This window comes from Aquarana catesbeiana, linkage group LG01 (genome assembly GCF_042186555.1).
Source record: "Aquarana catesbeiana isolate 2022-GZ linkage group LG01, ASM4218655v1, whole genome shotgun sequence".
Classification (NCBI taxonomy): Eukaryota; Metazoa; Chordata; class Amphibia; order Anura; family Ranidae; genus Aquarana; species Aquarana catesbeiana.
This window is the reverse complement of record NC_133324.1, coordinates 780350891-780367665: the sequence shown is the minus strand read 5'-3', so window position 1 is coordinate 780367665 and position 16775 is coordinate 780350891. Positions and strand designations below refer to the sequence as shown.

The following is a 16775-nucleotide window of genomic DNA, read 5'->3' as shown; positions in this document are numbered from 1 at the left end:
GGAAAAAATTGGTGTCACCCCCTCCACCAACTATAGTCCCCCCTCAGTACAGACCCCCTCTCTCTCTGTATAGACCCCCCCACTAAGCACAGATCTTCCTCCCGCAGTATAGATCACCCTCCCTCAGTACAGACCCCCCCACTAAGTACAGACCCCCCCATGAGTATAGACCTCCCCCTCAGTACAGACCCCCCTCCATAAGTGTAGACCCACACCTCAGTACAGATCCCACTCACTAAGTACAGACCCCACATCAGTATAGACACCCCCCTCAGTGCAGACCCCCCATCATATAGACACCCCCCTCAGTGCAGACCTCGCATCAGTATAGACCCCCTTAGTGCAGACCCACCCATCAGTATATACACCCCCCATCTCAGTGCAGACCTCCCATCAGTATAGACCCCCTTAGTGCAGACCTCCCCCATCAGTATATATACCCCCATCTCAGTGCAGACCTCCCCCCATCAGTATACACCCCCATCTCAGTTCAGACCCCCTCCATTAGTATAGACACCCCCCCTCAGTTCAGACTCCCCATCAGTATAGACCCCCTTAGTGCAGACCCCCCAATTAGTATAAACACCCACCCTTAATGCAGACCTACCCATCAGTATAAACATCCCCCTCAATGCAGATCCCCCTCAGTATAAACACCCCCCTCAATGCAGACCCCCCTCAGTATAAACACCACCCTCAATGCAGACCCCCCCATCAGTATAGACACCCCCTCCCCCTCAGTGCAGACCCCCCATCGGTATAGACACCCCCTCCCCTCAGTGCAGACCCACTATCAGTATAGACACCCCCTCCCCCTCAGTGCAGACCCCCCCATCAGTATAGACACCCCCTCTGCCCTCCCATAGCACCCCCCATTTCCATCTAGACTACACATAGCCTCTGGCCATCAGCGAGGTGTATGTCCAGTCTTTTTTTCTTGAAAAGGAGAGGAATATGTAAGTCTTTTGCAAGGTTAATATCTAAGAAGCAGCTTTCCAGCCACCTGCAAAAAGATAGGAAAAATTATGTGAGTAGACACAGTCCCGGATAGCTGAAGGTATGAGGGATATAGGTGCCTGAACCTACATTACTGAATGGGACAGTTACATAGGAAGTGGCCTGCAGCTCCACAATAGATGCATAGGTTGTTTAGGCGCCTACGTTCCCTTTCTTCCGGGCTCAAAGAGGGTCGGAGTAGACCTATCTGCATAGGCTCTACATTGGATGTATTGGAGGAATGGAGCCAGGGACTGCTGGGACTGCTAGGGCTGGGACTTTGGGTAGTACCCAAGTTGGCCTAAAGTTCTGGGATCACTTGGAGACGCCTGTCCAACTGAATAGCAACTTGAATGAGAGCCTCAAGTGTGGCGGGAGCCTCAGACCTGCCTAGCTTATCCTTGAGGGTTTCGGACAGGCCTAGGTGGAATTGGAATCTTAGGGCCGCATCATTCCAACCTGTATCAGCTGCCCTCCTACGGAATTCTCCGACGTAGTCTTCCACTGCTCGTCTGCCTTGCACAAAGGATTGAAGAGCTGATTCGGCAGTAGCAGTTTTCTGCGGGTCGTCATGTAACACCGCCATGGTTTCAAAGAATGTGGTGACTGAGTTTACCACCTCATCCCTCTTTTCAAGCAGGTTATGAGCCCAGGATTGTGGTCAACCAGATAGGAGGGAGATGATGAACCCCACTCGGACGGTCTCAAGTGTGAAAGTCCTAGGTTGCAGGGTGAAGTAAAGTTCGCAGGCATTTTTGAAGGCCTTGAACCTTCGTCTGTCCCCGGAGAAGCATTCTGGGATGGGGACTCTGGGTTCTGGGAGAGGCAGTAACACAGCAGGTGGAGCAGCAGCAGCTGAACTGGAGGGTGCTGTTGCAGAGGAGGAGCTTGTGGCTGGTTTGGGTTCACCGGGAGCCATTGAAGTAGTGAGGGTATGGAGACGTCCCTTCAGCTGGAAGTATCCATCTTGCAGGTTTTTGACGGCTTGTTTTAGGGCTGTCATCTGTTGACACAGCGCTTCCAGCGCAGAAGCACCTCTCTCGACCTCAGACATAATGGCTGACTGATACTATACCAGGTGCTGGAGGCCGATGGAGAGAGGGCTTCCTTTGCAGCTAAGTTCTGGACTCCCCTGAAGGTGAGACAGGAGGTGTCGGGCACAACGTAGCACAGGTCGCCTGTGAAGTTGCTTGCAGAAAGATCAGGAATGCTGCTGTTGTGATGAACGGAGTCTGCAGGCAGGTGGCACCTGTGAGGTCTGTAAAGTCACTGAGATAATAGAGAAGTCAACACAACCCAAGATCAGAACCAGGTTTAAAGCAGAGCAGACAAAGTCAGGTGGAAGCTGGGTCAAACACGAGAAGCAGGCAGAGGGAATCCATGAGACGTGCCGGGGTCAGGAACTGGAGAGAGGGAGACAGGTTGGGAACAAGGGAACACAGGTGTAAGGAATCACAGGAACACAGGTAACAAGCTGGCATTTGAATACTTTTAAGTGCAAAGGAGAGATTTGGGGTTTTGGGGATTTAGATCCCAGATCCCTCCATAAAGAGTACCTGTCACCGCCTATTACTGTCGCAAGGGATGTTTACATTCCTTGTGACAGCAATAAAAGTGATCAGATTTAAAAAATAAAAAAGACAATGTAAAAAATAAATAAATAAATAAATAAGCAAAAAAAAAAAAAAAAAAAAAAAAAAAAAAGAAACGTATACGTAAGTCGCGTCAGCAAATGTAAACGATGTTCATATGACACATGTGAGGTATCGTCACAATCGTAAGAGCGAGAGCAATAATTATAGCAAAATACCCCCTCTGTAATGCTAAACTGGTAGCCGTTAAAAGTTTTTAAAGAGTTGCCTACAGAGATTTTTAAGTACCGAAGTTTATTGCCATTCCACGAGTGTACGCAATTTTAAACCGTAACATGTTAGGTATCTATTTACTCGGCGTAAATCTTTAACAATATACAAAAAAATTGGGCTAACTTTACTGTACTGCTTTTTAAATTCAGTGAATTGTATTTTTTCCAACAAAAATTGCGTTTGAAAGAACGCTGCGCAAATACCATGTGACATAAAATATTGCAATGACCACTATTTTTTTTTGCAGAGTCTTTGCTAAAAAAAATATATATATAATATTTGGGGGTTCTAAATAATTTTCTAGCAAAAAAATACTGATTTTAACTTGTAAACAACAAGTGGCAGAAATAGGCTTGGTCTATAAGTGGTTAATGCACAGAAACACAATAGAATACCCAATTGTTTGGTAAAATATAAAAGATGATGTTACGCAGAGTAAACAAATCCTAAACATGTCATGCTTTAACATTGCGTCCGCCTGTGGAACGGCGCCAAATTATGGTACCTAAAAATCTCCATAGGCAAAGCTTTAAAAGCCTTTACAGGTTACCAATTTAGAGATACACAGGACGTCTGGCACTAAAATTATTGCTCTCACTCTGACCTTCACAGCAATACCTCACATTTGTAGTGTGATCACTGTTTAATATGTATGAAGGACCTACTGTATGTGCATGCGAGCACGGGAAACAGAGCTGCTTCAATTTTTATTTTTTAATTGTATTTTTTTATTTAAAAAAAAAAAACTTTTGTAACACTGTACCTTCACTTTTCTAATACTATTAGACCCCAGATCTCTCCTCTGGCCTCCAATACAGCTTATTAGACACAGATCGACCAAGTCAGCTGCTTTACTGATGGCACCCTTCCCGTCTGAAGACTTTTATAAATGTACAGCGCACGGGAAGTGGTTAATAGGAGTAGTCTAGAAATAATTGAAATAACATATGGAAATCAATATATGATTTCACATTTTCACCATAGATACATTTTACGAGTAATATTAGTGGTTAGGTTAAGTGTTAGAACTACCAGGGTAGCTTATTAAAGAGGAGCTCCAGGCTCCTGCAGAAAAAATTAAAAGTTTGCAGCTACAGATTTTTTAATCGACTATCGGGTGCTGCCACCGCCATCTCCACTGAGGGAAATTGGCAGTGAAGCTTTGTGGCTTCACAGATGGTTCCCTACTGCACATGTGTGAATCACGCTTTGTTTTGTAAATGGGCCAGCTGCAGGGGAAGGAGGAGGAGGGGGGCAAACTTGGAGAAAAAATAGAGAATGCACATCAATGCATCACACAGATGTAACCTAACACAATAGAAAAAACAATATCCAACCTACATAGTACATAGGTTGGCATGCTTTAAAATGTATACATGAGAATGAGTCCTTTGAATCTCTGCTACAACCCCCTTTGTTCAAGAGAAACGTGTCACAGTGATTGACTGAGCCTAATGTTGGCAGAGTACAGTACGTTGATCCAGAGACCTTTTCATGTGGCCTCTCCAAGCAGTCACCAAATGGACATTCAAACATTGGTGGTAAACTGCAATTGTAAATATAAAAAAAAATTCTTTTGGTGTGCATATTATGCTTTTTAAATAATAATAATTAAGTAAAATACACTTTTATTGTAAATTATTTATGTCAAGTACAATAGTTGAATGTTTACCATGAATTCTCTGTGTAACTCTGCCCCCCCCCCCCTCCAAAGGGCAAATAGAGAAGTTGTGACAGCAGACCTGGTAGTCATTTGGAACAGCAATCCTAGCAGGTTGAAACTGTATCATAACTAAATTTGCAGAAGTGTCATGAATTACAACAAGTTTCAGGAACCTATAGCAGGCTGAACACTGTTTTATATTAGTGCAGGTCCCATCCTCTCTTAACTGTTCTCAAAAAAACGGAACTACACTGCATCTGAGCACCACAAACCAAAAACGTTATTACATTTTTTATTATTTAGTGCAAACTCACCCATTCATCCATTTTTCCATGCTTTGTTTTGCTGTGAAATTACTTTGAAACCCCCCCTAGGTTTTTTGGATGTAGCCATCTTGAGTAAAGATAGATGATTCATGTAGAATTTACTTTCTGGGATCCATCTGCCCTTGGGCCAGTCATGCACGCAGGAGTTTGTGCTTAGCTGATAAAACTTCTCCTTCCCTCTTGAAGACTCCTTGGATGTATGACATCATTTGCATAGGCCTGGAGACCAGGAAGTAACTGAAGAAATAAAAAAAAATGTTTGCAATATGTAAATATGATATACCTTCCTATCTATTTACTAATGCTACCAAAATAAGAATTAAAAATAGTCAAAGTTGATTGAGAGAATGAAATTCCGCTTTAATGTTTAAAATGCATAGGGAGAGATTTTCAAAAATTCGAGCAGACAGAATTTGGAGCAGATGTGCATAGTAACTAATCAGCTTCTAACTTCAGCTTGTTCAACTAAGCTTTGAAAATGTAGTCTAATAATCTCAGAGAACCCTGGGCATTTATACTTGATTCCTACTACAACAGAGTGTGTTTTTTTATCAACAACTAGCCAGCTCACATGCCTTACTCTAAGGCCCAATCCTCGTACATTTATATCTTTTTCCTACAATCCCTGAAAATTTACTTTACACACACCCTGACACGTCCAACTAATTTTCTAAAATTATATCTACATTATCAAAATACCTCTACTCTCTCAAGGAGATTGCTAGATTGCTATTGTTATCAATTACTGGACAAGGCGGTAATTGCTAACAGGGAATAAATAAATAAAAATCTCATATTATATTTATTTTTTGCTTGCACTCAGCAAGGAATAATTTTGGTTTTATTTAAATCTGTCTAATTTTGTTCTCCTTTGTTCCAATTTTTCCAAAGTTTGTTGACAACAAAGATATGAGTTGCTGTTTTTTTCTTGTGAAGCAATAACTGTTAAATCATTTAGGGAACCAGTCAAAATGCAGATACATAAAAAGATAAATTCCTGTTGCTGATGGCAAGCAATCAGCTTTCATTTTTCATTTTTTGCAGCGTATGGTTGGAAAACTAAGATTTTGTTTGGCTGCTCTAGGCACCAAGAAATGTTTGCATTAGCACATTTTTCAAACATAACAATATAAATTGCATAGTACTTTGCTCTCTGCACTGCTCATTGAATAATCCTGACACAGAGAATACAGAAATTTAAAAATGTACCTTGTATTTATTTTTTTTAAAGGTCCATTACCTAATGGTACTATCCGCCAACTGGGCCTATGTGAAGGACGCCTGCCGAATGCAAAAATATGAAGATATCAAATCCAAGGAAGAACAGGAACTTCACGACATTCACTCCACCCGTTCTAAAGAGCGACTCAATGCTTACACATAAAACTTAACTCCTACATTTGTAACATTTCAGTTCTTTGTTGTTTCAACTAACAGCCTCCCTTCCATTATAAAATGAAAATGAAGTGCTTTTCCTAAAAGATAGGCCGAGTGTCACCTATCTCCATAACCTTGATTGACCAGCACTTTGCATCTTCACAGTGGTCTGTGTGACAATGTCATAATATGGAACACCCTAATAGTCTTTCCCAAATTGTCATAAAGGTGACTGGTTTTTAGATGACAAAAATCAACTGTTCAATAAAGACGTCCGTTTCCTTTTTTAACCACTTTATATGTGTTTTGCATAAAACATTTTGCATTGTTTCCTATGTTTTTGAAGAGAAAGCTTTTTATACTTTTTAGTTTTGAGTTTAAAAAACTACTTTTACCTACAGGTAAACCTCAAAGGGACCGTTGTACAGAAAGCATGTACAATAATCTGCTTACAGTTCTGAGTTATAAATCATGCATGGGCTTCTTTAGTAATGTAGTCTGTTGGCCCTATGAGTAGCCATATAGGTATCACTTTTGTTTAGCAGACTAAAGGTGCTTCTTTATTGGTGTTATGTCGTATTAATGTTCACTATTACAACATCAGTTTACAACTTCTGGCAAATACAGTGACAACTGTTTAAAATTGTGAGCATGCATAACGTGATACTAGTGCATGGGCACGCCCCATATAATATATGCCTCTAAAACATTTATCTCAAACCCATAAGTGATTTTTAACCAAGAGAAAAACTGAAAAAAAATCAGTATACAGTCATTAGCTTTGTTTCTAGTTTTTTTTATATATCTCTTGTAAAATAAATATGTCATGCAATCAGCCAAGCTAAATGTTTTGTGAACTATTTTAAAAAATTCTGAAGTTTCTTCAGCTGTGACATTACATATGTATATCATGTTCCTGGGTATGTAAAAACTCCATCCTATCCAGCTGTGGACCTGTGTAGTTCTACTTTGAAAACATCCCAGCAAACCAACATACACGCAGCTACACACTACATATGATGAAAGGTTTTAACGTTTTACAGTATTATTGGACCAAACTTTGTTTCCATCTGTCTATAGGAATGCTGTTGGAATGCTGTGAAGTATCTATTGAATATAAAATTTCTGGCAAAAAAAATGTCAGTGGTTTAAAAAAAAAGTAAAAAAAAAAAAAAAAAATCAGCATTGTTTTGTGCACTTTATTGATCAACTATGTGAGTGCTCAGTGTAAGTGCATCGTTCATTTGGACAATTCTTGGGGTTATTTGACTGTCATTATCTTAGGTGCTTGTTTGATTTTTGGCCATTCTTCACTTAATTTCCTTTTGTTGGTTCTACTTGCAGTGACAGTTTGCTAGCATTTTGCACTGAATTTAAAGATGTAGTTAGTAAATGAACGTGTTTCACTATGGGGTGTTACATTTTGTACACAGAACATTTAGGCTGGATTCACACCAGTCTGGTGCAAATTCCAGCTCCGTTCTCTGTGCGAAGAGAAAAAGCTGCTGTTCAGCACTTCCTCTCCATTGTAGCTGCGGATCAACTGAGCAGGGAGAGGAGGAGGTGTAGTGAGGAGGGGGAGAGAATGCCTGTTCACAATGGAACGCATCTGCGAATCAGATGCGTTCCCATAGAAGAATATGTGCCGGCAATTCACACCGCACTGCCTAGAAAATGCACACTTTTTTGGGCAATGCGGAGTGCGAATGCAACACACATATGTGAACCAGACTGATTGAAAGTAATAGATTTTAAAATGTTCTGCGAATTGGATGCGGTGTAAGTCGCATCCAATTGGCATAGGTCCAAACCCAGCCTTACCCTTTCCAAGTGACCCTATTGGTGCATTAGACTTTCTTAATGGCCAAGTTTCTTAACAGTTTTTAGTGTACTCTTCATAATGCTTAGAAAAATGTCTGTTTGCAAAAAGTTGTAGGATTCAAACAGCTACAAATTTGAAGTAGTTGAGTTATTGCATGCTAACATACATATATGTTTCCCAGCCGCTTTATTATGTATTCAAATCTTTTATGTAGCTATAGAGTTAAAGAAGAAATAGTTTTGAGGGAATAAAGAACCCATCAAAGGGCCCAAAAATCTAAAATAAAAATGGCTTCTATAAGAGCTTCTTGTAATTTCCAGACATATGTATCAGGAGCTGTAGTTGCACAATTTACATTGAGTAGATGTATCTCTTTAGTGGATGCATCATTTAAATCTATATTCTTATTCTTATCTTCATCCATTTTTATAGTCTATGTACAATATATGAAAGAAGCAGGTTGTGAAACCTACAAAGCAAGCTTCTCTGCAGAGTTGCAGAGCTTACTTTTCAGGATATCCAGCAGTGTTCATAGTTAAAGGTTCTCCACATAATAGAGCAGGTGATTCTTATAAATGAGAATGGCTGGCTTAGGTTGTTTGGATATATTTGAAGAAAGTTACTTTAAAATTCCAGCCATGTCTAAAAATAAGAGTTTCTGGAGATTCTGGAGAGATTCTATTCCAATGGGGAATTGCCTTGGAATCTCACTGCAGAAAAGAAAGAATAAGAAAAGTGGGCTTACTAGCTCTGCCTGCTCCACCCATGACCCTCATTAGAACCAATTGATAGAGGAAAAGTTTATAAGAGTAAGGAATGTTTTTTTTTCACCTAGTTCTTTTTCAATTATGAACAGCACTCAGTTTTTTTCCTTCCTGCTATGTGCATATTTACACTTCAATACAAATTAATATAAAGTGCTCCTATCAATCCGTGTTCACATATACTCAAAATGTGCTTCATCACAAACGCATGTGCAAGAAACTTTAATGATAATGTGCTATTTGCCTTCCCACCCAAAGTGCATAGTGCAATGTCCACAATGTACACACAAGTGTCTTCCCTTCTTGTGATCTCAGAACAAAATCCACTTTTTGCCCACGTACTCCTCTTCACCCATCTAAAAAAGTGCTCACTCACCAAACCTTTTTTGACCCCTTATATTCCAATAAGTAGGTCAGCTGAGCGTTAACTACAGAACCTGTTTCACTATTTCTTCTCCACTTCTCCCGGGAACCTCTATCTAGGACCCCCAGTGTCTTGTATTATACCTCCAATGCTCAGAAGTCAAAAGGGAACACAAACCAAAGAATTCTCATTGCATACGTATACATGTGCCCACAAATTAATAAATTATGTTAAAAAGTGCTGGCCTCACGTCACATCCACCAATTGGATCGAACGATTTGCTCCAGGAAGTGAGCGGAGCAGCAGCACAGGAAGAGCTAGATTCGGCTGGCTGGTTTACTGTGTGCCGGTATCAGGGCACTTTATAATGTACCAAACTTATTGGAATATAAGGAGTCAAAAAAGTTTCGATGAGTAAGCAAAAGTAGGTGAAGAGGAGCATGTGGGCAAAAAGTGGATTTTGCTATGAGATCACAAGAAGGGAAGACACTTGTGTGGACATTGCACTAAGCACTTTGGGCAGGAGTGCAACTAGCACATTATCATTAAAGTTTGTTACACATGCGTATTCGCTGTGAGGTAAAGCACCTTTAAGTATACATGTGAACATGGATTGGTTAGAGGACTGTATAATAATTGTATTGAATTGTGAGTATGCACATAGCACTTTAGAAAGAAAAAAAACCTGAGTGCTGTTCATAATTGAAAAAAAAACTTGCCTTACTACAAGGATAAATTGTGGGTTAGAAAAAGTAGGTGGGTCGAGTTTGTAGTATGTCACTACATTTTTGCATTTATTGTTTTGCAATGTGAGCTTTTTATTTTGGATTATAGGCGTAATGGATTCTATGTCACAAAAGTAGTAACTTTTTTTATAACTTTTAGGGGTATAAGCATTTAAATGTTTTTTTCACCTACTAGCTTCTTGTTAGATATCTTAATTTAAATTATAGCTATATTGCTTTCTTCAGACTGATAGCAGAAGACAATTTATTACTTCACCTACAAGGATAGACACTTTCGGTGAGGCTGTGCCAAGGTCTGGTTTCTATATATATATTTGTAGATGTTAGTAGTAGTAGCCTTGTATGTAAGTCAATGTTTATGTTTTAGGTTACTGGCCCTTTTTTAACCTTCTTAGAGAGGTGAACTTTAGGCAAATATCTAAACGCAAAATAGAAATGCACATAAGTTCATTAATTTAGGTACCATAGTATATAATTATATTCAGCAGGTCTTGTGATTCACACACCTTTGCCAGACTGGGTTACCAGGAAGGCAACAACCATACTTTCCTGGTTTAGATTTTCAGCTTCCCAAGGTACTTCACAGCCTCCTGCTTGCTCATTAGACAAAGAATATGCTTCATTTCTCATTCATTGCACATGAGCAGGCAAATGATGGTGGATTGTAAAGATAATCAGGAAATAACAGTTCCTCCTTTTTAATTATTATACAGGATGACAGAGGTATGCAAATCACAAGACTGTGTGAACATTGTTAAAAATGTATTGTTACATCAAACAGTTTATATATTTGTATATCAACCAAGTGTATTTGATGGTTTGCTTGAAGCTCTGTCTTAACTAGCTAAACACATTTTTCAATGTAGCTTTCCTCTTGAAATGTCCATTTTGACTTTTCCACCCTGCCTTGCATTCTGGGAAGACATTTTCTTCTAAAACTGTGCCTTTTTACTCTCAGTACTTAAGGCAGAATTCACAACAGAATCAAACGCTAAGCATAATACAGATACACAATTCTAATATAAGGCTTATCATAGTAGATTGTAAATTGCAGCCTTATGCCGTGTACACACGGTCTGACTTTTCAGCTACGGAAGTCCGACAGCCTGTCCGACAGACTTTCGACAGACTTTTGGCGGACTTTCAGCGGACTTTCTAACCACCGGACTTGCCTACACATGATCACACCAAACTCCGACGGATTCGTACGTGATGAAGTACACCAGACTAAAATAAGGAAGTTGATAGCCAGTAGCCAATAGCTGCCCTAGCGTCGTTTTTTGTCCGTCGGACTAGCATACAGACGAGCGGATTTCTGGGTCCGGCGGAGTTACAGCGTAAAGATTTGAAGCATGTTCCAAATCTAAAGTCCGTCAGATTTGCGACTGGAAAAGTCCGCTGAAGGTCCGGTGAAGCCCACACGCGATCGGATTGTTCGCCGGATTTGGTCCGTCGGAGTCCGTCAGACCAGTCCGGTCAAAAAGTCCGATCGCGTGTACGCCCCATTAGGGTTTATGCAAACACTCATCCAGCCAACATATGAGTTTTACAATGTGAACATTTTTTCAGAGAATAGACTTTAGACTTTATCAAATAAAATGAATGGCCCTCTTTCTCCCATCTCCATCCAAAAGAGTGGGATTTTTACACTCATTCTGCTTTGTTTATATTGGCATGGAGGACCATCTATGCTGATTTTGTAGAACCCATGTTTGCTCCAGTATATCAGGTAGGATGTGCTGCTATTTGAGATTACAGTTGAAGAGGCACCAGGTCAGTAGTTATTAGAATTTAGAAGGGTAGGATTTTCTAATGTTTCTGCTTAGAAGGATCTGAAGCTTCCTGACATAAACTAAATCCTGGAGAAGACATGACACAAAGACAAAATGCATATATATATCCTTGTGGAGCAGGGTCATAACTAAAACTTAAAGTGAACCTGTTCCCACACTACGCATACCAAAGTGTTTACATATTCTCAACAAGTGGTGAAAGCACTTTAAAACAATTCACTCACCGCTATGGCTATATGCATTGTGAAGATCTTCAAAGTTCAAAACGGAGCCATTGAACTCTCAGCTTCTTTCCTGTTACTTTCTATTGCTGCAGAATCTTAGCAGCCTGTCATCCTTCTATGTGTAAACACAAACTGGGTGCTTGTAAGGGGCTAGAATCTGACTAAAACACAATATTAGAGTTTTTGTTGTAATCTTTGAGGATCTTTAAGAAATAATTACTTCACTGTAGACACATCTAGAGGAAAAAGTGGGTACTTGTTTTAAAGCTATTTTATTTCTGGTTAAGAATATACTGTATAAATGCAAATAAGAATACACAAATGCCCATAGTCTGGGAACAGGCGCACTTTAAGAGGTTTATAGCAAAATAGGCTTAGTCCACCACATATGCTAAGCTCCAGTGTTGAAGGAAGTCTTCAAATTGAGGCATGTTTTATTCACAAGCAATATCTAGTATGGTAGTTTTTTAATTGTTTTTGTGAACATCTGCCACAACTATCTGACCTAGACATACTTTTATTATTCCTGGTGATATGCCAAATACTGTCATTATAGTAATTTAACCTACTGTACTTCTAGAAAAGGTAATTTTAAGCTTTTCAATGTATTTAGGTTCAGGTTGATTATTATGCAGATTAATAAAATCCAGATCTATTTTGATGGGCTGCGTGAAAAGGGAGAAAATGATTCCAACAGCCAGCTGATTACTAGTTGTTGGATGCTGATTGACAAGAATAGTAAGTTGTTGTAACTGTGACTCATTCAGTAATTGGAAGTATCATTAATCACCATTTCTGGTGTCCCTTTTGCAAGTTGAATGCTTGGATTACCTTTTGGGTTTACCCATGGTAGAGTTTTGCTGGTGTATAGTAAACTTGTTTCTGTTGTATAACAGTGTCATGCCTAATAGAGGTCACTTGTTCATAGTAAACCCGTAAGTTGTGTATGAAGGAAGAAATACTTGCTATAGAAGAGTTAATACTACCTGGAAGTCCTTTACAAAGTTATGAAGCTGTCACAAGCCAAGAACAGGTATACAGGTGAAGAACGCCACTCGACTAAAAAAACAGCCTTGTATCATTGAAAGCTGGATCACTTGCATGAAAGTGCCTAGAGGTCCCTCCGTGTAAGTGAGTTTTTTTACCTCAGTACAAGCCTAGTTCAATGTGAAGAGTTTTTATCCACTTGTAAGGTTGTAAGTTGATATCTACAGTAGTTCAAAAAAATTTTGCACCTCAGTATAACTAAAATCAAAATTTTTAGTGGGACATGAACATTTGCCAACATTTCTCAACTTAGTTCTGCCAGCTAAAGTGTTGGTCTTGAACTGTAGAATAGATATCTCTGTGTTGAACTAGGATTTTTTGTGGTTGGAGTTTAGGTGGGTGTAGCGGGGCCTATTTCGCTTTAAATTTTTATTCAGAAATGTTGGATATAGGAGACAACAATTATTGTTTTTTGGATAATAAAGACACAAGAAAGACACACGAAAGAGCACTCGGTGTTCATAAATTGATTTAATTTCTTAGTTATTTATTATATTCTTGATTTTTATTTCAGTATGATTTTAAAATAACTTTTTAAAACAATTATACAAAGGAATTATAACAGCTTACTCTATGGTGGATTAGAGTCTTGTATAAAAAGCAAACATTTCTTTCATATAATCAGACTTTTTTTTCTCAAGACACATTACAGTCTAATATTTTACATTTGTTATGCAGATTTTGTTTTGTAATGAGATTTCCTAAGCATAATAATAATATAGTTATTTGTTGCATGCTTGAACATTTGGTAGTGTTAGCTATTTTTATTTTGACAATTCTCAAAATTGTGCAGTATTAAAATATTTTCAAACTATTCTTCTAAACGTCTTTCAAATTCTATATTGTAGTGTTCAGGTTTTGTGTCTCAAACAGTTTGTGATTTTTAAACCAATGTCCTATGGATCAGTGTAATAACGTTGATGCTTTTTGGCTTTCCTCTGGTATTTAGAGTTTGTATTTTCACAAAGATTGCTTTGTAGCAGGCATTATAATTAATCTGTTTTGTACATAAATGTGCCAACAGCTTCATGGTGGCGTTTTTGAAATGTAGAACCAAGTGCTTGCAAAATGTAATAAACACACTTGTGTACTTTGTGTATTTACTAGTAGTCACCGCTTGCTTATTTTACCCACTTTATAAAATCTGTTACTACTGCAGATCTGTTTATGAAAAAGAATAAATTGCAAACTAAAGGTGCAAACTGAAACACTTGTTGAAAGCTTACATTTTTTACCTTATATTTTTAATTCAGGGAACTATTTTACATGCTTGCCAATTTTCCTTGGTAAAACTTCAGGTCAAATTTGGTTCCATCCTTTTCTGCTTAAACAATCAGTGAGAGCAGTTTTATCCCATTTCTGCCCAGCCTAGTGTAAAATCCTCCCCAGTTCATCAGTGACACATACAGCTGTGGTGAACTGTGATGGTAAAGGCTGGATTTTTCTATTTACGTGTATTATGCTTTTCTTTGAATCCATTGAGGGGCATGACTCAGTGACCATTGGGTATATAGCGCTGCCCTCAAGTGAACTGGACATTGAGCAACAAAATTGAAAGCCATCCTCTATACACTATTTAACTTTTTCCATATCCAGCATGCCTCAGTTAGTAGCAAGTAGTACAAGAATAATAGTCATAATACATGATGGGAGGGAGTTGTGTCCTTCAATAGACTCAAAGAAAAGGATATCACATCTAGGTACAAAAATCCAGTTTTCTCTATAATCTGTTGAGGGACACAGGAACTGATTTAGAAAGTACTGGGACATTATAAAGCAGTCTATATTAGAGAGGCAGGCAAGCATACAACGTACCTGGCATCTAGCCTAGACCTGAGAGAGAAGCCTAATGACAAACAGCTCAAGAAGTGCTTACAACCATAGTCAAGTTAGCCTTACCTGAAAAAAAAAGAAAACCATATTCCAGGAAGCATATGCCTAAACTGAATAGCAAGGACAATATCCAGCCAAAGGAGAACAACCTGTGGTATATAGGACCAGGACAAAAGGATAGCAACACAATGACCTTGGTTAAATAACAAAGCTAGAACTTAAGCTGCAAAACCAACTTGTCCCTATGAGAACCAAGGGGGTTTCCTATAGAACAATGTAATCTGATCTGAAATTTTTCTGGCCAAAGTGATCACCACATAGAAGTCCACCTTGTGATAAGAGGGATTACTCTGAAATTACTGAGATCCATTCAACAGGAGGCTGCTAAAGAACTACAAGTGAGGAGATCTGACTCAAGGTGTCATGAGTAGCCTACCTGCCTATGGCATTGCTGGTAGAATGGATTCCAAAAATGCATCAATCTCAGTACCTGGACTTCAACAGCCATGATATTAAAGCTAATGATTGGGATAGAGGCTGAAAGATCGGACCCTGTGTGGAAGTGAGCCTCAAATGCCAGTAAACATACGAACAAGTTCTACACACCAAACTCTCCTTGACTAGTCCAGAGCTATAACCAAGACTGGAATCCTGCTTGCCCTAGTTCTGCAAAGCAGATGAGGAAATCCATAAATCACTGCATAATGATCAGGACATCTAACACCTCTGGCAATGAATCCGATGGATCCTGTGACTTGGAAACAACCTGTCAACTTTGCTAAATCGTGCCATGAAAGGATCCAAATCCAGTGCCTCCCACCAGAGACAGAAGACCAGAAAATATTTCCTGGTAAACATAGTCTTCACCAGAAAAACTGTCACCCGGGAAAGGTCACCTGGGGTGGATCTTATGATTCCACAATTACTCATTACTCGTGTGGCAAACCTGGAGTGCCTGGCGTTTTTGAATTTAGTACTGACCAATGAGGGCAAGGGCAACATCATATCCAATATGCACTTCAAAGAGACTGCAGGAAATTCATCTTTACATTGGAGGAATTGTCACCATCTGCAATGGAAGAAAAATATTCCCCCAGCCAATTTTAGTCTGGGATGGAACTGCACTATTGAGAGAAATTACATCGAACAAAGTCAATATTTCTAGAATAGGCAAATGACAAAAGTCTTGTAGTTGAAGCATATGCCAAGTATATGTTGAAAGATATTCCATCTTTGCATGAAAATAAATATGAAGATGTGACTAACTCTCTGATTTTTAGTACCAACTTCAAAAATAAACTTAGAGCCAACAAAAAATTCTAAATAGCCATTGGCCTATCTTGCTACAGGACCCTAAGCTGGAAAGGGTTCTCTCTGACAAAGCTAAGGTAATGTTCACAAAAATATTGTGGTACCCGTGCAAACTAAAGGGAATAACCACACAAGTTAGAGACATGCTAACCTTTTTAGACATCAAGGGTACATATCGTTACAGAAAATGGGACTGCAAGATGTGCAAATACATCACACAAGGCCAAAAAACTTTTTGTGGTTCTGATGGTAAATAGTATACAGTGAAACAATTCATCACTTGTTCATGCAGTTTGTTATATACAGGCTCAGTTGTCCATGCACCCTCTTTTATGTAGGCAGGACCATCAGAGCCATTGGTACTAGGTTTGGGGAACACTGGCAGCTGATAGAGGATGGGGATTTAGAACATAGTGTGCCCAGACACTTTAACGGCTATCACAACAGCAGTACCCAGAGTCTCAAAATATTTGGAATCAAGGCAGTTCCCCAGCAACTAACAGAGAAGGAAAAGTTTCTACCGATTGTGTAGTAGAGAGACATATTGGATATTTATGGTAAATAGTAGGCTCTGAAAGGACCAAATGAGGATATAGAGATCAGTACTGTTTTACGTTTTATAATATTTATAATTTTTCTCTCTG

General features: G+C 39.2%; 1 protein-coding gene across 2 annotated transcripts in view; it reads left to right on the top strand.

Annotated features, from left to right (window-relative positions):
• GPM6A (glycoprotein M6A) overlaps nucleotides 1-14090 on the top strand; it is a 350691-nt gene extending 336601 nt beyond the window's left edge. For both annotated transcript variants that reach the window (XM_073606557.1, XM_073606549.1), the window contains exon 7: nucleotides 6082-14090. In XM_073606557.1, the coding sequence (XP_073462658.1) occupies nucleotides 6082-6234 (153 nt within the window). In that variant the 3' untranslated portion in view covers nucleotides 6235-14090. The remainder of the gene's footprint in view (nucleotides 1-6081) is intronic.
• Nucleotides 14091-16775: the final 2685 nt, after the last annotated feature.